A 22,677-nucleotide genomic window follows, 5' to 3' on the forward strand; every position below is an offset into this window, starting at 1 on the left:
AAGAAAGTATGACTCTGATCGGGCATTTCCAGGAGTCTTCTCGGTGAGAAGAACACCAATCAACAAGCAGGCTCCACTTCAAAGCATAAGTGCACCTTGTAGAGGGGGCTCTAGCGGAAGTGATTGTGTCTACCACTTCCTGGGGTATACCACTTAAGTCCTCCGTGTCCCGTCCAGAGAGGAGCGGGAGTTCCACAGGGATTTTGCCCAGCTTATAAGCTCTCGCTGAGAGATTCTCGATCTCCCATAGGGTCAAGCAGACCTGCGGCTGTGCTTTTACACACAAGTGGTGGCTGGTCAACAGAAGAGGGAACTCAAGCTTTCCGGAGAAAGAAGAGTCACGACCGGTGTGCAACATCCTTAAAAAGATGCAGTGTCACACCCCTTGCTTGCTCTTTTAGGGAAATAAAATAGTGTGCAAAAGAGTTATTTTAGAAGCTGTAGAAACAGCAGGAAATGCACTTTTAGATTGCGAACACCAATGCAGCGCTGTCACAACAACAGCGAATGAAGAGCTTCTCTCAACTCGTAGCACACTCGTTGATGATTGCAGAGCAGAACAACAACTACTCGCCTCAGAAGCGAAAGCTGGAATGTGTGATTGCATGCGCTCTTCCTTATCTACCCGCTTTGCAGGGCGGAGTGCATGATGCAAATCGTGCACGCCAATGTGGATTGGCTTGTTTAGCTTACACTCGAAGTTGATTGGGCTCTCAGGCGAGATCCCAATTCTTCAGTCGTTCTGACGAAATGTTGAACATGACTGACTGAAAAGGAACAATAAATACAGCATAATAGACAGATTGTCATATCTATCTATCTTCATATCTCAAACTTGCTTTATTCTAAATCACTCAGCCATTTTAGACAAACAATATAACTTTATGTAAAGCTGCCTTGAAACAACGTGTATTGGGAAAAGCGCTATACAAATAAATTTGACTTAATTTGATTTGGTTTCTTACAGATTTCAAACATTATTCCTTAGAGGCATCAGCACAGAAAAAAAGTTTATTTGTTCCATAACTGCAGCAGAAATGCTGCTTTTCAGTGCTTTTAAGAAGGCATTTTGCAGTCTTTCAATTACTATTTCCATTATATGTTGTCACTATAATTCTTTATTATAATACCTTAACAATAATATCACAAAACCACAATCGCAGTCATTTGAATTAAAAAATATTTATCAGGTTGCAAAAAAATGTAAAATAAAAATTCTTAACATCCTGCCAAGTCACATTAATATATATATATATATACATTTCGGTACATTCAAAATAAAGTAAAGTAATTAGTATTTAATTATAAATTCACATTGTTATTTATTAACCAACCAATAAATCTGAACCAGAGTGGCATAATGGTCTTACATGTGCATGTATTTTTTTAAAGGTACAGTTATTGAAAGGGAACAAATATGATCTCTGAAGTCCAGGATTTGTACCTTCCATTTGGATTTGTCAGTAGCTTCTCACATTAAATTGAAAAATAAGAAGATGTACTTTTAAAATGTTAATTTTTAAGTGTGAAACTTCAAGAAACTAGACCCTTATAAATTGCAGGTCTTCCAATCATCACAATATCTGAAATAATTTAAGAATAAAACTTCTGTGTTCAAAATAGTAAAAAAAAAAAAAAAAAAAAAGCAGGAGATTTGAAATTTTGCTGACTCAAAATTCATCCAGAATTTCCTGTAGTGGAAAATTAAAATAATTTTAATTTTAACTTCAGTCTGTGAAAGACTCTAAAGTTCAATCATATTGTATGGTAAGAGTCATAAAATTACTGTTCTAATCTTCCTTTAACATATACTGATAAGAATATTAAACCCTGAGTATACTTTAGAGTTTATAACTTGAGTCAGCACAGTCAGAGACCTCAAGACTTGGCTGATGTTCAGAAATCACAATCCCAGTCTGAAAACTCCTCCTCTGCTTGAGTCTTATCATAGGGATAGCGGTCAAAGTTTATATAGCAGGGACCCTGAAAACCAAAAACCCACAGACACAATTTGTTACTTTGAAGCTTACTGTATGTTGTAGATGGATCTGAGTTTCATCCTAAAACAGTTTAAAAAGCATCTGAAACCTGATTTTCAAATTTGCCCATTGGCCTTCACTCATAACTGAAAATATATTTTGAGCTTTGTACTAAAGAGAAACATTCTTGCTAAAGATTTTTTTACATTGTGTCAGATGATCTGTGTAAAGAATATGATTTAAGTTAAAATGTGACCTTTCTTATGAGTCGTACAGTCGGTGCTTCCAGTTGTCCCATTCTTAATCTATGCCAGTTAATGCTGTTAAACCACCTGAGATATAATTGAGGGAAAATTTGTCATTAATAACAATAGAAACAGTACAAATGCTACACAAAAGCCTAGCACATACACCTAAATTGTAATTGTGGGATATGAAAATATTTGTATTAATTGAAAATATTAATCTGAACTAAGCGCAATACACATTCATTAAGGTCACCTGTGATTTCTGACATCTTTGATTCCATTTTTCGTGTTGCCCAAACGCAGTCCAGGACGTGGCCTGCAAGACATTTAAATAACACATAAACTGAAAATTAGCAATGTAAATACCTAAAAAACTGTTTAAAAAATGGTGACGTTCAAATAAAATAAACTGGGATAAAAGACATTTCATTACTTCTCATATAGAAAACAAATCACAAACTGCGCCAAATAAATTCACCACATGTAAAAACAAGCCAGAGATTTTGTAATAGTTTCTGTAATTACCTGCACAATTTAGTGATGAGAGATTTGGCACCTTCCCCCATATATAAAGGGAAATTAAGCACACCATCCAAGATCTTGGCATAGATCTTCTGAGGCTCTGAACTGGAGAACGGTGGGCTTTAGGACAAATAAAACTATATTATTACAAGTAATTAAATTTGCCCTAAACAAGAGAAACTCTGATTTAAACACGCATAAAAGGAATAATTTATTCATTTTCACCCAGAAAGTCTTATGGGCCCTGATTTAAAGATTTTCATGAGAAAAAAAAAAGTGCAAACTTGATAGGACACATTTTTAAATACTGTATGAGCTGATCAAATTAGGGCAAGCTCACAGTACAGGACTGTAAGACTAACTGAATTGCTGTGGTGTGCAAACTACACAACACAACGTTGACGAGGTGCACAAACTACAAGGCATTATGGTCCACTAGAAGTGTGGTGGTGTTTGTGTCTGCAGACATTGTCCTTTGTCTGTGGTCAAGTGGCAGTCCCGACTAAAAGCGGGGGGAAAAAAGTTCAAGCAAATAAATGCAAGCAAGAAATTCACACAAGTGACTTTTCCGTATATAATATCTGCAATGTGACTGGCTGGATTAGCTCCACCTTGTCCACTGTGTCCAAATTGATTTACTAAGTCTAAGGGCCCTATTTTAACAATCTAAGCGCATGGTCTAAAGCGCACAGTGCAAGCACACTTATAGGGTGTGAAAACAGGGCCGTCTAAATCCACTTTTGCTAGTTTAACGACGGGAAATATGGGTCACCTGGCGTATGGTCTAAAAGGGTTGTCCCTATTCTCTTAATGAGTAATGGGTATGTTTTAGGCGTTACGTGCAATAAACCAATCAGAGTCTCATCTACCATTCCCTTTAAAAGCCTGTTGCGCTCGCGCCATGGCGGATTCACTATTTATATGCGGAAAAAGTGAACGCTTCTCTAGTGAGGAAACGGATCTGCTCGTGCGCTAGGTTAAATTGCGCAAGCAGACCATCTACGAGATAAAGTTTACGCGAGTTGTGGACCCGCCTATAGGCGCATATTACTAACGCGCTCTTTAAAGGGATGGTTCGGAGTAATTTCAACCTTTGCACCATGACCTCGAGCCAAACACCCCCAGAAGCTTTTTTCACTTGGTCGAACATTATTAAAGTTAGAGCTTATTTAGAGATATCAGCCGAATGGCTTAGTGCAGGCGCTAATGGATCCAAGGTTGTATCTTGTAAATTACTCCACTAATAATGCCCAAAATGGCACCAAACTTCTACAGTAGTACAAATAGGTTCTGTACTAATAAAACGAGGCATTGGAAAGTTTGAAAGTACATCAGGAGTTAATAACAATTAACACTTGCCTGACGGCTCATGCTACTGCTAACCCGGACGTCGAGGTCACTTCCGTGATTTGGGAAAAGCCTGTAACATACACCTGGGTGCCAGGTGTATGATAGGGCCCTAAAAGTTATTGTTTGTAAACCCCCATACCCCGTCGGTGGCGGTCGCATGACCCAGTCAACACTTTGATCTCACAGTGATCTCACCGTGTGGTCACAACGTCAGCAATGTGAGATCACAGTGAGCTAAAAGTGTAACCTCACAGCAATATGAGCTCATCCCAGCTAGAAATGTTATGTTTTGAGAGCATTATGTTGTTCTTGTAATGTTTTCTGTAGCTAATTTTATTTTTTGTTACAAGAATGTTCTCCTAAAAGGTAGGATAACACTCTCTAAAAACATTTTAAACATGTTTAGTGATAACATTGATACAGTAGAACATTATCCCCTAATAGTCTTATAAAGTTTCCCAGCAGACACAGGACTGAACCTCTTAAAAGAAGTTTGTGAAGGTAATAGTTTGGTTTGGTCACCACTGTGGAGGTCAGTGTTTGCTTTAGTTGATCATAACAATCCAGGATTTCTAAAGCATGAGATCCTGCAGCATTTGAATCAGAAAATCTGGATTATTTAATATAAAAAAACAGAATCTGTGTACAATAAGTTTTAAACTCCTTCATTGAGACATCATACAAAACTCATCAGTGGCTCCCAGAATACATTGCAGCATGAAGCATGTCACCGTTATTGAGATTCACGCGCTGATTCTTGAGGTTTGAGTGTGTCTAAGTGAAACAGCAGTTCAAAATGTTTAGTTTTTTTTAATTATTATACAGATTTTCTTATTTAAACACTGTTGGATGTTATGCTGTAGAAACATTACTATAGTCAATTATACAAAAGTAATAACACTCATGACGGTCTAGAAGAGATCAGCTGATCAGAACACTACATGATGATTGCATAATTATCAAGTAGCTGACATCATCTGATCACATTTTCTCTGACTGTTCTTGCCATAACATACAGTTACATCAGCCAGAGAAAAACAAACATTAAAACATCAAGAGTCAAACTGCACAACTAAAGCAAACACTGATCACCATAATGGTGACATCAAACCAAACTAGTAATTTCAATAAATCATCAACATCTAAACCACTGTTAATCTCAATAAGGACTTTTGTACACATATGACAGAAGTAAATCTGGTTAATAATAAGTAATAAGTAATTGTTTAATGACGTTTGAGTCTGACATCAAATGTTTAGACGTCAACCCTATTTTAATTTTCAACCAAAAATTTGGAGTCCACGTCCAATAACATTTCTTGCTGGGGTGACCTCACATTGTGGTTACACTTTTAGCTCACTGTGACCTCACATTGTGCTCATATGGAGAGATCACTGTGAGATCAAAGTGTTGACTGGGGAGCTTTTAGGCTAAACATGGAGACTGGAGCTTCAGATAAAAAAATACCTATACACTGGTCAAAATTGGGACAACATGTTTAAAAATTGTTGGTAGGTCGGGAGGTGCTCATAACATACTATGCTCGGCTCGTAACTCCTCAAGCCACGACCATACGAGCATCAGTTATTTCCATATGATTTCTCCTGAGAGAAAAAAAAATAGCCTGCATGCTCGTAAGACAGAAAAAAAAAAGCGTACCGAGTACGCCCGGCTTTACTCTTGAGGCATGCAGAAAACAATATATGAGAAAACTTTATACCTGCCCACGAGTAGCTCATAGATTAGAACACCAAGTGACCAGAAGTCAGCAGCAAAGTCATGGCCTTGGTTCTGAATGATCTCTGGAGAAATATACTCAGGAGTACCGCAAAACGAGTATGTCTTTTCACCCCGAGAAAGCTCTTTTGCAAAACCAAAATCAATCTGAAATCAAAAGAATACAAGAAAATAAGATAAAAGTAAACTTCACTGTACTTGACTGTTACAACATTTTTTTCTGGCAGTGTTTGTCACATATTAACAGAATATTCACTCTCAACTCTGTTTAATTTGTATAAAGTAAAAATTAAATTATTGTATGAAAAGTGTTGCTTGTAGTAAAAGTAAAAGTTTCTTATTGGCATTCTTGTCTTGACACTCAGTTTTGATGGATGGCCAGTTTTTTGGCATATTGATACAGTATTTTTTCCACTTTCATCACCTTAAAAGTGCACTATGCAGGATTTTCGGGGGGAAATAGACTCATACTGTTACAAGGTGGTTGCAGCAGAGATGAAACAGGATCTAAGTGCAGCAGCTTTATTTGGAAACAAGCTCAAAACTTCACAAAACAGAATCTCGGGTAGTGATGGGACGGTTGAGACCGGGGCTCCGATGCTCCAACGCAGTTTTCAAAGCACTATTGTATCACACACTGTACCGATGCTTGTATCGAAATGACAATACCACGTGTTTGATGACGTTTGAAGCTTCGAACGTCATGCAGTATCGGAAGGTCGGGGGTGGGGGAGGCATTATTTAAATTATTTAACACTACACTTCCCTATAACATAATTTATATTTTTTTAAAACAGAACACCCCAATTTGTTTTATAATTACAATTACTATAATTATGATCACATACTTGTATATCACACACGTATATTTTTATATTATTGATCAATATGTGAATCTGTTGACCAGGCTACACATGACAGGAGTTGTGGTCTCATTAGCACAAATTAATTTAGATGAGATTAGATCTGAACTGTATCGATCCCACACTTGTATGTCACTCACAGACTTCTGATGCTTTGTTTGGTCACATGCTTTTTCTGCTCTGCGGTGATTTGTTAGATATGGTGGAGAAAACAAGTCTGACCACCAGATGTCGCTAATCCGCATTGTGTTAAAAGCTTTGAGTAATGAACCTTTTTTAGGCACAATTTGATGAAAGCCTCATGCTTCAGAAAGCCTCGGTTTCCCATCTCTAATCTCGGGAACATGAGCACGAACACGAGACCAACGAGACACACCTGAACTGAAACTCAAATCAAATCAGTAAACGTGGAAACAAACCGGCAGGGTGTGGAGAAAGACTGAACTAATTAACAGATTAACCAAACACAGACAAGAACATAAATCAAAACAAACTGACAACCTGTGTCGGAAGCTTAAGAAGCTCAGTAAGTTTCGACACAAAAACAATTCACTTATGTTGCTTATTGCCTTACTGACTGTCTGATATCTTTAACTCGAGTTAGATTATTGGGCATTGTAATTACGTTTTTATGATGACACATACTGTAATTATTAGCAAGCTAGATTGAAGATGGCTAAAACTCGCATGTCTAATACAGATATGTTCTAATAGATCTGTTCTTTCATGTAGGCTGCACATAAAATGCTATTTATGCATGATAAACACAATATTTGCAAAACATAGTTGGTTGGGCTGCGTGTGCTGATATCATATCAGGGGAGAGGGCTTGTTCTTCTGGCGGTGTTTCGCCTGTGAGAAGGGGCCAGGTTTGAACGTTGTGTTTACAAACAGTAACAGAAATCCTGCATAGTTCACGTTTAAGGCTGGAATACACTACACAACTTTTGCCCAGATTTTTTCCACGATTTACAGTCTGGAAGAGTCGACACTAGTTGCTGAAAGTCAGAGCCAGACTGCAGATTTTGAGCAGATAGTGTTGGCAAATTTCACAGAAAATCACGTTGTATATAATGGGCACAGGCTCAGATTTTTTAAACTTCAGACCATGACTCCATCAAGAGGATACCAAACATGTTTGATATTTTGAGCCTATTTTAGTAGACATATAGTTTAAATGTGTCATGCATCTTCTAAGAACATTCTTAAGAACATTGTTAAGTGCATTTTTCTCTGTAACTACAAAGTCTGCAAGTGTATGATGTATACAATCTGCTCTGATTTTAAAAGTAATGTAGGGTATTCCAGCTTTTAGTGGATGCCTTGGAATTTGTCTTAGATACATGTTATTTTTTAAAGACAGTTTCAAATTTGTCACTTATAGCAACTCTAAAAAGGAGTTACAGTTCTCTATGACAGAGATTGGAGGAATTCAAAGAGATAACTTGCACTAACATTCACATTCCACAAATTTGGCATGTGCTGTAAAGAAGGAAGCAAGAACAATATGTGTATCACCAAACTCCTCAGTGAATTCAGATGCCCTGTGTAATGTTTGGGCATCCATCCTAGATGGTAAATCTTGAAATATATCTTGTTAAAATCTATCTATTAGCAGCTTATAAATGTAAATGCCTGTAGTTTATCTATTTGTGAAAAGTATAAAAACAGATAATTTGTTTTACCAATTTCACATATCCTTTGGAGTCCAGCATGAGGTTTTCTGGCTTCAGGTCTCGATACAGGATGCCTTTGTTATGGAGGTATGCAAAGGCTTCAACCACACAGGCTGTTATAAACACAGCTATATTTTCCTGAAAGCGTCCTCTGCAACATGACAACAAATACACCCACATTCACACATTCAAACAGCACTAATTAGGAATTGTGATATTAGCTTTAAATAAACGCAGTCAGTCATTAGAGAGAGACTGGAAATGGATTCTAAAGTGTACCATATTATTCAAGCAAAATGAGCAAGAAAGCTGATTCCAAGGTGGTTATTGTGGTTATTCACCAGGGTGTTGCTATGCGTTATCCAAGATGTTGTGAGTGGTTGTTAATGCATTATGCTGTTGCTACGGTGTTCCTGCTAGTTTATATGCAATACAGAAATAGAACAAAAGTAGGCTTAATAGGCATGCTTTCCTAATCAAACTCTACAAACTCATGAATATCTTACGCTTCTTTTAGCTTGGTCCAGATTTCCCCACCCGGGCAAAACTCCATTATCATATAGATGTAGCGAGAATCTTTGAAGGCAGCATGCAGCCTGAACAAGAGGAGAAAAGTCAGACAGAAGGTTATACAGAAATTATTCAACCCACATTGCAAATCAGGTTTAATTGGCAAAATGTACAGACTTTCAGCTGTTTGCAATGAACAAATCAAACAAAAGCAATTGAAATAGCTCAACACAGCTAATGTTTCTGGTTTTCCCAAATTTAACTTAAATGCAACTTTTACTGACTTCTGCAGTCTCAAAATTATTCAACCTCTTCATGGCAAGCATCTTTAGTACTTAGTAGAACACCCTTTTGTTGTTATGATCTGCTGCAAACGAGATGTATAACCAGGCAGCAGCTTCTGGCAGCGTTTCTGAGGAACCTCAGCCCATTCCTCATGAGCAATGGCCTCCAGTTTGAGGTATAATCTCCATAGAGAATTTCTATGGGGTTCAAGTCAGGTGACTGTGATGACTGTAGAATCTTCCAGAACTTCTTCTGAAACCAAGCTTTGGTGGAATTTGAGGTATGCTTGGGATCATTGTCCAGTTGGAAGGTCCAATGACACCCAAGCTTCAGCTTCCTTACTGACGGCATGATGTTTTCTCTTAGGATAGTGGAGCTCAACGGGGGCGTTCAGAGAACAACGGGGGACATTGGAAGCAAGATTTTTGAAAGGGGGGCGTTCAGGTGTTCACGAGTTTACACCAAAGATCCAGGCAAGACAAGATTAAACATGTAATTACTTGTGAATTACATGTAATGCCAACAACATTCTAAAATCTGCCAGTTTAATGCGACATGTAAGCTATGTATCGTTTCTTTTGCAACGACTCTATTATTTTTCCAGTCATAGACTCAAGCACTGACTAGAATTCAGCGCTGACAAGAATCAGCATTCACATGCTCAAAAATGTGTTTCGCGCTGACAACAATCCGGTGGTGGCTAGCATCCAGCGCTGACTAGAATCACACAGCGGAGGAATGGAAAGTTGACAAGCCATTTAAAAAGTATTGACTTAAGAACCACTTAATAACAATTCTTCAATAAATCATGTTCCCATTCACTCCGGCAATGAATTTTAATATTATTAAACTAAATTCTATTTATAAGGTAAATGTAGGAGCCATTTGCTGGATGCTAAAGTTTTTGTCCACTGGGTGGTGCTGTGGCTGTGTATAATTAGAGCACCTGAGCAACAAGTGTGTGTGTTGGTAATTGGGAAGCACACAGTTTTTTGACCCCATGGCAGAGTTAGCCTGGCTCCGCCCTCCTACGTACTTCCGCTCAATTTCATTTTCCTTCAGTACTACGTCTGGGACTGCTGTATATTCTTAGGTTTCCAGAAACAAATTTTTTGTAGGACCAATCAGCGAATAGAGGGAGTGGCTGAGAACGATGACGTTCATGTGATCACACACATGACTAGCGTCGGCCAATAGTGAGCCTACGTGTGACGCACAACACACAGACGCGCTGCTTTATCAAGACTCGAGGAACAGAGAGAAGGAAATGAATAGTGGAATAAAGTCGTTTTTTTTTTTTTTTTGCGCACAAAAAGTATTCTCGTCGCTTTATAAACTTTATAAAAGACAGACATCTTATTCTAAACATAATCCTCTGATCATTCGGACGACCACACGTTAGCGATTGGCTATGGCAGATCCTGAGTGACTCTGGGCAGATCCAATAGTTTTGAACTTTAACAGAGAACCCGCCTACAAGGAAGTAAACGTTTCTCAATGGAGCGAGGCCAGACTCTCTGTACAAATGAAATGTACGAGAGTCTGGTAGAACCAGGCTATGGCAGAGTAGCTCGCAAGGTGGGTTTTAGTTTTATGCTGTCTATAAGGTATGACTTTGTGTGTACGTGTGAACAAGGAAAGGCCACAAGAAATTTTGAGATCATGTTTAAAGGAGAACTCCGCTCAATTTTAACATTGAGCTCATTTTTTTTGTAAATTTGGAGTGCTGTCAATACAGAGAACAATGACAAAAATCGGTGTTGCCTACACCGTGTTATCCTCTTTTTAAAATTTGCACCCTGTTGACTTCAATGGGGCAAGTTTTAAACCTGCTTTTAGCCTCTTAACATCCTTGATGTGTCATTACAAGTGCACAGCCAATGTGAGTGATTCCTTCTGAGTGAACACGAGTGAATCTGACTGCAGTAGATGTGAAAGATATGGATAAAAATGATGTTATTTCAGCCAGCGCACATACCTGTATTTTCTTCCTGTTTTCGGCCGAAGTCCATAGTAATCGATTGTCGAGTTCACGCGCGTGATCATAGGTAGTCTCGCGTAGCCAGACCTTCAGACTGACGGCAGAAGGTCTGGACTCTATCGCAGCTTTTCTTGGCCAAGAGGACGTTTGACTGACATATAACGCAACCAATCACAGTTCGCTTTGTTCCGCGTCATGTTTAGGGGCGTGCCAATATAATGTCGATGTCCCTACAATAACAGACCAGCGTGCATTTAATAAATTATTCATTCAAGGACGTTGTGCAAGTTTACTGCAACAATGGAGCCGCAAACTTAACATACTTTTGAAAATCCAGCGTTTAGTTGATCCTGGTAAGCGCTCATTTGTCTCAGTTGTAAACACAACGGCTTTCTTCTTCCACGAGGGGTTTTGGCGTCACGGCATTTGTTTTCAGACGGACCGTTAAAGAACGCGACACACACGTCTCGCGGACATCCTGTAGAATTCAACCAATCAGGTCGTGACTTCGAAACTCCTGAAGTGTTTCCAGAAAAGTGTGCCATATGCATCAGACGTTTAGCCAACGTTCCGTGGGCGTGACGTCTGAGGCTGAGACTAGATTGTGAACTCGACAATCGATTACTATGGACTTCGACCGAAAACAGGATGTAAATTCAGGTATGAGCGCTGGCTGAATTATTATCATTTTGATTAATATCTTTCACATCTACTGCAGTCAGATTCACACGCGTTCACTCCGAAGGAATCACTCACATGACCTGTGCACTTGTAATGACACATCAAGGATGTTAAGAGGCTAAAAGCAGGTTTAAAGCTTGCCCCATTGAAGTCAACAGGGTGCAAATTTTAAAAATAGAATAACTCGGTGTAGGCAACACCGATTTTTGTCGTTGTTCTCTGTATTGACAGCACTCCAAATTTACAAAAAATGAGCTCAATGTTAAAATTGACCGGAGTTCTCCTTTAATGGAGCACAAGTAATAAAGAAAGACATTTGTTTGAATCTACATCCGTTTGCATGGACGCGTTCTAAACTTGCTTACTCCTATTATCAACGGCAACGGCATTGGAAAGCCATTACAGTAAAACTTTAAAAATTTTAGGCATTAACTAATGCCTAATGCCAAAATGTTTTCTTTGTTCACCAAGTAATTTACTGGTCATGCATTATTGTTAACTCGCAAGACTGCAAGGAGAAAATGACAATTTGATGGATAATTTAAATGTATTCTGTAATCACATTTTGGTAATGTATTAATTCCGCCGTCACATCTGAGCGAGAAACGCTACTTGGATAGTTTCAAGATAGTTCAAAATAATACAGTAATAATTGAATTGTTCATATGTGTCTATTCTTGTTAGAAGATTTTTTTTTATGATCATGAAGACAAATTAATCATGACAAACCAAATTAATTGTAATTTGTAATTAATAACATTACCGCTTTAATGACCGTATAGCCTACAGTCGTTTTTACTGTCCAATTACAGCCCATTTCAGAGAGTAGGAAGTTTATTTGTTGCCCCTACGAGTTTATAATAGCATATTTTAACAATTTGAATTGATTCTTGCTTTTCCAACTACATATCTCGTTGAGCAGGGATTCAGCCAGGTCATCCACATGCAGTGTAAGTACCGCAATCGCTTGGACTTGCATGCCTCAGGCGCACTACGGCTGAAACTAACATCTCTGCAACCCGCAGTAAAGAAATTAGCAGAAAAACATCAAGCACAGGGCTCACACTAATTTTCAAATCAATTCTGAAAGTTTGAATTTGAAAGTTCAAATAAATCATTCAGCTTTTTCCCTGTTTTGCTGATTTGTTCATTGTAAACAGTCTGTCAATTTTGTCAATAAACCTGATTTGCAATGGGGGTTGAATAATTTCAATTACAACTGTATGTGAACAATTTTCGAATGGTTTGAAAAAATATGTATGATTATCAGTTATGTAGATAGCAGCACCAACCTGACAATGAAGTCACATCGGATTGCCTGAAGAATTTTCTTTTCTAAAATAATGTGTCTTTCCTGCTTCTTTGCAACAATATGCTTTTTACTGATCTTCTTCATAGCAAAGTATTTTCTGTGCTGCAAGGTAGTTACCTAGTAAACAAGCAAATATATTAGTATTTCAGGAGGTCAAATCAGAACAACATTACTATAGTCTGGATGGACTAAACAGTGTTTTTAATTCAGAATGACTCTCCTCTCATACCAGTTCCACTTTTCCAAATCCCCCAACACCAAGAGTGACCGGCTCTCCTTGATAACTTCCCTCCTGGTACAGTACAGGGACGAGCTCTTTCAGCTTTAGAGATGTTTCTGGCCTGGAGACAGCAATACACATAATACATATATTCAACAGAAATTACTACATTATGTATAATTCATATTCTAACTTATTTTAAAGGCTTTATTTAGCAGTAGACCGGCAGATCACAATAATTCCTGCAGTATGTGTATAGGAAAAACTAGATTCATTCAAACTCAGATTAATGAAAGGCTTTAAAAAGATGTTATATATTGAACTAATATGTATAAATATTATACATTAATGCCAATTAAATATTAATAGTAAAGAAATACAGTCTATAGAACATCATTTTCCTAATAGTTTGAATTTGGGTTAGTTTAAGTTTTCAGCATCATTACTCCAGTCTTCAGTGTCACATGATCTTTCAGAAATCATTCTACTATGATGCTTTGCTGCTCAAGAAACTTTGAAAAGAAAATTTGACTCGGGTATATTAACAAAAAGAGCCTAGGTTCAATTTTGGCGAGAGTTACCCTTTAAAAATGGCTGTGCCTGGAAACCTGGAACATCTGAAAACCACAATGCAGTGTCTTATCAATTTTCTTTGAAGAAGAGAAAATCTGAAGAGCAGCATTTATTTGGAATAGAAATCAATTTTAACAAATGGAATGCAGCCAAAAAAAAAAAAAATGTTGATCCCAAACAATTGACCAGTATTGTATGTGAAACAAGCTTAATATATGACTTTGAAATTGTTCTCTGTCCAATTTGAATTATTAACAAAATATCTTACCCAACTTTCTCTGGCTTTTCATCATCCTCCAGTGAATCAACACTACAAAAACATTTTGTGATCAATAAATATTTTTCAGCATGAAAATAACCAATACCAATGATGCAAAACACAAAAAAAAAGGAATATTTTTAGCAAAAAAGCTGGTTGGAGAACTGAATGCACACTAAATGTTGATAATGAGCCACCTGTAAACAGGTCAGGAATAGCACAAAATGTTTCTACCGCCTGTCAAATATGTTACACTTACTAGTTAGACAGCTAGCGAAGAAATGCTTTCTGCTTATGAATCATTTTGTGCAAAAATTGGTTTATGGACAAAATAATTTCTCTCCCCTACAAATAGCACCACAGGTGCCCTGAATCTTGCAGACACGGAGACCAAGTCCATTCATTTCCACCAGTCTGACCTGCATGCAGATTTGTAAACAATGGCAGACTAATCAGCCGATCACAGTGATGTGGAGGCACTGCCTTTTCTCACTTCATTTATTTTGTGTTTATTTAGCAAATTATATTTATTTTGGTACTATCGCTATCAGTTATTTTAGACCTGCACAAAACCAGCAGGCGTATCTGTATTTCAGTAAAGTGAACACAGTCTCGACTCCACAATCAAAAAGGACCTGCTTTTCCTCTTGATTACAAGTAGGGGGAAAAATGCACTACATGTTACAAGTGATTAAGCAGAAGACTAGCCTGAATATATTTACAAATATAGAAGTCACAAAGCAGGAAAACTCACTCGTCATGGAGCTCAAGACTTTCAAATGGAATGGTCTCCTCAAAAATTCTGTGAGAAATTAAGGACAATATAAAAATTTTAAACAAATCCTAAATCATAGGCATTATATACAAATTAAGTGAAGTAATATTGTCATCACTGACATCAAACTCACTCTTTATCAATGGAAAAGCAAGTGACAACTCCAACCGCTGTACATGTGGCTGTCCTGAGGATCTCTCTGGATTATACACAATAGAAGATTTGGTTGAATTTTACGTTTAAACCAGACAGAACAAATATTTAGTCCTGATACAGTGCTAATGATGTTGTCACTAAGTAACAGTGACTATGGTTACCGTATAAGAGCCAGTTCTCCAAAATGTTCCCCCTCTCCCATCTTACGAATTATTTTCTGCTGTCCGTTCACTTTTTTCGTCACTGATACCTAATGTGAAATGAACAAAATTATGACTAGTTTTTTTTAAAAGTAAGATTTCTTTTAAGATAATTTAAAATGATGTTTAATACAAACACAGACCATTCTGTGGCATCTTTTATAATATGGTTGAGAAATGTGCAAAGTTTCATGTATAGATTAGATAAGGTTTCATTTCTGTGTAAAAGCACACATTAAGATTAAACCCTTATTAAATGCAGGCACTCCTAAGTCATATGCATGTGTAAAGAAATAAAACATGTAAATAATGTAATCAGTGTTGCAGAGGATGTTCAGGAATAAAAGTATCCTGAGATAAGAGAGCAACTGAGTAATGTTTTAATACGTTTCTTTTACCTCTCCTTTTAGAATGATGTAAAAAGTATTGCCCTCTGCTCCTTCTCGGACAATGATCTCGTTGTTCTGATACTTCACCTTACAGGGGAACAAACATGGATAGTACATTGAGTCATCATGTCATGCTTGGAAGAAAATATTCCTGATAAACAAAACAAAAGACAATTTTACCTTTAATTCAAACGTCACCTGTTACTAAACATACTTCTGACTACTCTAAAATACACTTTCATAGTACTGATAAAATGAGGGTGACGCCTCATTGACCAATTTCCCATCTCTAAGTCAATAGTTTGAAAACTACTGCAAACAACAAAATCCTAGTGATGTCTCGAGATATTTTTTTAAGGTCTTTGGTCAGCAAGTGCCTGTAGGTCTGAGTCTGGTATATTTTCTCCAAGAATACTTGAGGCATCCTTAATTTACAATATTTCCTTATTATAACAATAATGAGTCTATTTACAATTTATAAAAGTAAAATCACACTGACTTCCTCCATGGAATCAATGATCTTTGACAGCTGCACATCATTCAGGGCCTTCAAAGTGCGCGCCCTGGTGGAAACAATTATAATTTACTCAGCAATAATAGACGGATACACATGATGAACAATATACAAACAGTGAAGATTCAAAGCAACATGCAAAGCATCTAATATTTTACCAGGCTAAATGCAAGCCAGAATTTGTTACGCAGAATGTGTTAAAGTGACCCCAGAATGTCTTACGTTTTCAAGAAGCCCATGAGTTGCTCTCGTTTCATCTTGGATTTGTTGGTCATGATGCTTCGATATGTTTGTCTCTCGATACACCATAACTTTACTGCAGTGACGGCTGTGGGTAAAAGAGTATAAAAGCACGTATTTACCACATCAGTAGGGGGTAACCCACATCACTCATGTTCAGCCATCACTCCAGATTGATCACTCACCTTTGACAGATGCTGTGCGTTTACAGTTGTATAGAATGGCCAGTTCCCCAAACATATCGCCAGAGCTCAAAGTTCGCAGTACACGTCCAGCCTGAGTGACCCTCAGCTCCCCCGCTAGAATGAAAAAAGGAATTTAGGCTCATCGACTGTCAAACAGTATTTAAACGAGATGTCGTTTTCAAGAATTGTACTGCAATACACTTGTACAAGATTTTTAATGCAGTAAAAAAATATAGTTAAACAATTAAAAATTGATTTTTACCATGTCTTTATATGGCAGAAATAGAAAGGGCAGTCTGTTAGTAAGCATTTCTGAATTCAGCGACACTTAACTTGGCATTCAGTCATCTCTCCTTACACACACTCACCAGCGACAATGTACATGCTGTCTCCTTCTGTGCCCTCTCTGATGATGACATCCCCAGGACCACAGTCCAGAACCTTCATCAGTTCCACCATCATACTGATCTGCTCCTCATCCAGACGACGGAGAAAGTCGTTCTTCCCAAAGGCCTTTACGATCTGAGCTGCCTCGCTGACACACACACACAGAGCATGACGTAACATTTGAGGTTAGTTTATTTTAAGACTGGTGTTGAATTAGACTCACAGAGTTCTTGATTAGCATGTGTATAAAGTTACCTGGCAGTTTTCTTCACTCTATTGGCCGTGATTTCCAGGACTTCTGGTACTTGCTCCGGGGCCATGACAGCTGCCCGACTCTGTCGAACCTCAGGCATTTCATCGCAATCTGGCAGACAACATTAGGTGTCAAATAAACATATCTTAATGTGTAAAATGTTTTTATTTTATACATTTATAATATTGTGAATGTTAGTTCTTCCATGTTTTTTTTTTTTAATTACGCAATATGTGACCCAGTCGTCCAAATCGAAATTGATATATGAATCGTGCTGGCTTCAAGCAAAACGCTTCATCATTTTGTTCAATTATAACATATGATATATGTTATAATTAATTGTTCATATTTTATTAATTGTAAGGAAGCAGATGAAAGGGGACGCAGTTAAACCCATTAGTCTGTTCTGTCTTACCGAGCTCATCCAGTCGTCCCTTCAGCACTTGTATAAGTCCCTCTTTCTGTTCAAGCTGTCTCTCTGTAATTACAATACACTGTTAGCCCTTGCTGTAAAAAAAGGCGTAATTCAGACAGTATCATACCATTTTCCATTAAAACAGTAATATACCGTAGAAAACAAAACTAGCCTACAGGAATATACTGTGAATTAACAGTGCTCAAAGTCGACACTCAGAGGCTGTTTTCCCAATCACACCCTATACCCTCATTCACTATTCCCTACATTAGTTAGTTCACTAATATAGTCCCATTGACAGAGTGAATGAAAAGAAGTGAGTGAATTGAGACACTGATGAACACCTGATAAGCAGAATCACTGAAGGATAGAGAAACAAGAACAGAAAAAAGAAAAACACAAGAACTACAACTGACTTCCAGCCACTGAGTGTGAAAACAGTTTACGATTATTTCTTTCATACATGTACAAAAGTTCTTGTTGAGAATTAACAGAGATTTAGTTAATAATAAAGTTTGTTGTCACCATGATGGAGATCAGTATTTGCTTTAGTTGGTCTTGTCTCTTAACTTCTTACCATTCATCTCTCTCTGGCTGCTGTAACAGTGAGTTTATAAAACACATTTGTTATGGCAAGAAAAAGCCAAGAGGAAGATGAACAGGTGTTTTTATTCTTTTGTGATGATGTCACAGTCATCTTGGATTATCTGATTATCAGTATTGACTTGTATATATTCATTGAAATTATGGGTGTCATATATATCATAAATCTGTGTATCTACAAAATGAAGTCAATATTTCTGTAATTATGAAAATAACAATCTTATAGTGCATTAAATTTTATTTTACTCCTGCTTGACTCAGACACACACAGATATCAACAATCAGCACATGAATCTCAACAATGGTGAAAAGTTTCATGTAGCAATGCATGCTGGGTTCCAGGATAATATAAAACTCCCAGCATGCACTACTGCATGAATAAAAAAAAATATATATATATTGCCACCATTGTCGAGATTAATGTGCTAAATTGTGATATCTCTGTGTTTCTAAAACATAGTGTAGCTCTGTTTTTTTTTTTTTTTTGGTTATGCATGATGTGTTAAAAAAATAATGAGTCATAGTCATAATGAGTCATAGTAATTTATTGCTGTAGTTTCACAGTAGTGCTAATGTAACACTTTTGATCGAGGAAAAAACTCTGAATGAATAAGAATTAATTCCTTAGTGAATGAACCGGCAATATGATGAATTTGTCACCATAAGCATTATAACCACAATCATTCATAAACTGTGTACGCACAAGTGTGACTTGCAAAAAACACAGTAGCAAAAGAAAAATGAATATTTTAGCATCTGCATCCCAACTAAAGCACGCACTGATCTCTATAATGGTAACTTCAAACCAAACATTTTCAATTAAACATCTTAATAACAACTTCTGTAGATGCATGAGTGTAATAATGTGTAATGGCTGGAAGTCAGTTGTAGGTCTTGTGTTTCTCTATTTTCTGTTCTAACAGCAGGTGTTCATCACTAATGCTCAACAATCACTTACACATTCCCTTAATTATCTCACTGCAACACTGTCTCAATGTTACTTTTACTCTTTGTAGTGTGGATTTTCCTGTGGGGTTGAAAGGGTTAACTGTGTAAGATAAAAAGACACACCCACAAAATGTATTTTAACAGTAATAAACTGTAAGTTATAAAACTGTTTTATACTGGCAACACTGCTGCCAGTAGTTTACTGTAAAATGTATTTTTTTGGGTCACCATTGTGCAGAAGAGTAGAGCCTGTGCTTCAGTCCAGGAGAAGATCTACAAACATTGATGATTTGCTGCATGTTGCTTTATTTAACAGGCGGTGACTGTGTAATTGCTGGTCCAGAGGAAATCTCTTTATGTTCAATAGTTTGTTAGTGGTCTCAAATGAAATTGAAGTTGACAGTAATGCTTTGCTCACATTATTGATGCATTATAAATTTTAGATAATACATTTAAATGACAGTTGGTCAATTTAAGGCAGTCGGTTTCTGCAAGTGAAATTAGTTAACTTGAATTAGCTAGAATTTAGTGCATTTTTACAGAAACAAACTAGATTACAGTAAAGAACTGTACAATTAACAGTATTTTACTGGCAACAGTGTTGCCAGTATTTTACTGTAAAAAAAACCGGTAAGGTCTAACAGTGTACAATATTCTAGTGTGCATTGAAATTAATCACCATCACATACCATGTACTCAAAAATGAGAAAAAGCATTCATCATTCATGTTATGATATAGTGGTCTTACTCAGCTCCTGGTTCTGGTTCAGGAGTTCCTGGTTGAGCTGGCATTCTTTCTCCAGCATTTGTCGGATTTTCTTGAGTTGTGCTTCCATTGGCCTGATGAGATTTACCTCTACTAGAGCAGCATGACACTAACAAAGAGCAGGAAAAAGAGTTAATATGTAACTGCAATATTAAAAAAATTAAAATACTGATTTATTGAACCAGCCTTTAAAATGAATGAATGATCATCATCACAGCATTTATAAAAAGGTTTAGTGAATTCAAATTTTAAAACAGTTTAAAAGCAATAATAATGTAGCATTATTGCGCTGACAAACAGTATGATGAATTTTACCGTTACTCTTTATTAGTGATTTAAAACGTACTTCTCAGACAACAACATAGTGTCGGCCCAGATCCGGCCCACATCTGGGCCGCGTGGAATCCACGTGTACCAGATGTGGGCCGGATCTGGAAGACAATATGGTGCTGTCTGGTTCCATCTGAAATTTCTATCTGTCTCACACAGTTGTTTGAGCCATTCAGACTGGATCTGACACTGTGGATCCTCATCTTCACATGATAAAATCCACAAATTGCCTTTTGTGCTTAATAGCACAACAGACTATCAGTTAACATACTACTGTAGATTTTATGTGACATTAACAATAGTATAGTGCATGATTAGGTTCAAGTGAAGATAGCACCCCTGGTTCACTTATTGGGTGCTGAGTGACACAATTCAATCACTGGTGCTTAAAGATAGAAGACAGAAAAAGATCAAATTAGACCTTTGGAGTGAAATGGGACAGAAGGACCACAGTGGCATGTTTAGACTTGTGTTAGTTTTTTTATATTAATACTTATAATTCATAGGGTTATTATTACTATCCATTTAAAACATGGGCAGTTAAATATGTAAATATTCATATAATATTAGCAGATCAAGATGGCACTGTAGATGGCTGTGCCCGGGATAACCACCAGAGGGCACTCCAACCCGGACAATCACCACACAGCCACAAACTACATTTCCCATAATCCTTTGCCTAGACTTATCAGCCATGATCACATTCACCTGTGTATTTACCTTGTTTAGCTCACCCCATATACGCCTGGTTTTCACATTCATTCCCTGTGAAGTCTTGTTAGTTGTTTACACTGCATCTCTGAGCATTTTCCTGGTCTTATATGTCTCTTGGTTTTGGATGTCTTGCCTGTCTCTGGGTTACCCTTTTGCCTGTGCTCCATGCCTGCCTGTTTGTTTGATTGGACTGCCTGCCTGTGTTTGACCTTGCCTGTACTTTGGATTATGTGTTTGGATTGTCCCTATTAAATAAACTGCATTTGGATCCTCAACCTTGTCTCATAGCAGTATGTGACAATGTGTTTATTTATAATGTGATCTGCCGCAGAAGCCAGCGAATTTATATATATATATATATATTTAAAAAAAGACGAGGATACAATAAAAGAGGGAGAGTTTTTAAACATTTATGGTACGAGCCCTCATGTTTTGCTAGTATACAGAGCCGTCACTGTAATACTTATGAGCTCTGATACATCACTGTCCTTCACTGACTACCTTTCACAACTGTCTTGATAACTTCAGGTGTGTAAAATCTTTGAAGTGCCTCCCATGAGCACAGAACTGAGACAAATGTTGATCTAGAGTGACATGAAAGTCACATTATTTCTGATGTGACTGTTCAGACTGCGGTCGCATTACAAAACATCTGACCTGTATCAGATTTAGTACCAGATATGGAAGTGGCACAAATCAGAATGAAAAAGATCAGATTCCATGTGGTTTGTGCCGTTCACACTGTCATGACAAAAACAGATCTGAGTCACATATGAGCAAAAAAAAAAAATGGATTTGGGCCACATTTGAACATAGCCAAAGAAAACCAGAGGCAGTGGATTAAAAAAGGTCTTCATCCACTGTAAACCCGGGAGTTTTCATCGTTTATTCTGGTGTGTTTATATTCGCCGTCAAGCCTGTGTGAGGGCAGCACTCCAACAGATGACTGATTTGATCACAGACAAGAAACAATACTCAGACTCTGTCATTATCATTCTCTGTGATTTTAATAAAGCTAATCTCACCTGTTAACTGCCTAAATACAGCACATCACATACCCCACCAGAGACAGTAACATACTGCTACTTTCTTTTAAAGGATGCATATCACTCTGTCCCCCGGGCAGCTTTGGGACTAATCACTGTTTGGTACATCTTCTCCCAATCTACAGGCAGAAATTGAAATCTCCTTAGCCTGTTGTAAGGACTATAAAAGAGATGAACAACTGAAACAGAGCATGAACTACGAGCCTGTTTTGACTGCACTGATTGGAGTGTTTTTCAAGTCACAGCCACTGATCTGGATGAGCTCACTGATACTGTGAAATTATGTTTCCGTGAAGATGTGTGTTCCCACTAAGACTTGTTTGATTTATAATAATGACACAACGTGGTTTATTGGAAAACTCAGACAGCTTCACCAGGCCAGACATGATGCTTAAGTGGGGATAATGTCTTGAGCAAGCAGGCAATAAACACACTGACAAAGGATAAAGAAAAGCTAAAAAATAATAATAATAATAAACAGTTTTAATCAACCCTGCATCAGTGTGGAAAGGACTGAAGCATTTGAGAGACTAATGTTGGACTACCTGAAGGACATCAC

General features: G+C 37.4%; 1 protein-coding gene across 1 annotated transcript; it reads right to left on the bottom strand.

Annotated features, from left to right (window-relative positions):
* Positions 1-1,896: 1,896 nt before the first annotated feature.
* prkg3 (protein kinase cGMP-dependent 3) lies at positions 1,897-20,131 on the bottom strand (the record flags this gene model as incomplete). Its single annotated transcript, XM_081378097.1, has 21 exons — positions 20,011-20,131; positions 17,712-17,774; positions 17,299-17,407; positions 17,025-17,191; positions 16,657-16,770; positions 16,454-16,559; positions 16,211-16,280; positions 15,727-15,798; positions 15,290-15,378; positions 15,106-15,171; positions 14,952-14,999; positions 14,207-14,248; positions 13,375-13,486; positions 13,126-13,262; positions 8,883-8,972; positions 8,386-8,527; positions 5,821-5,984; positions 2,753-2,869; positions 2,481-2,543; positions 2,236-2,311; positions 1,897-1,983 (listed from the first exon to the last, which is right to left on the bottom strand). The coding sequence occupies exons 1-21, from the start codon at positions 20,096-20,098 to the stop codon at positions 1,897-1,899; spliced, it is 2,022 nt and encodes a 673-aa protein (XP_081234223.1). The 5' UTR covers positions 20,099-20,131.
* Positions 20,132-22,677: the final 2,546 nt, after the last annotated feature.

The sequence above is a fragment of the Scardinius erythrophthalmus genome, assembly GCF_964197995.2.
Source record: "Scardinius erythrophthalmus genome assembly, chromosome: 11".
Lineage (NCBI taxonomy): Eukaryota > Metazoa > Chordata > Actinopteri > Cypriniformes > Leuciscidae > Scardinius > Scardinius erythrophthalmus.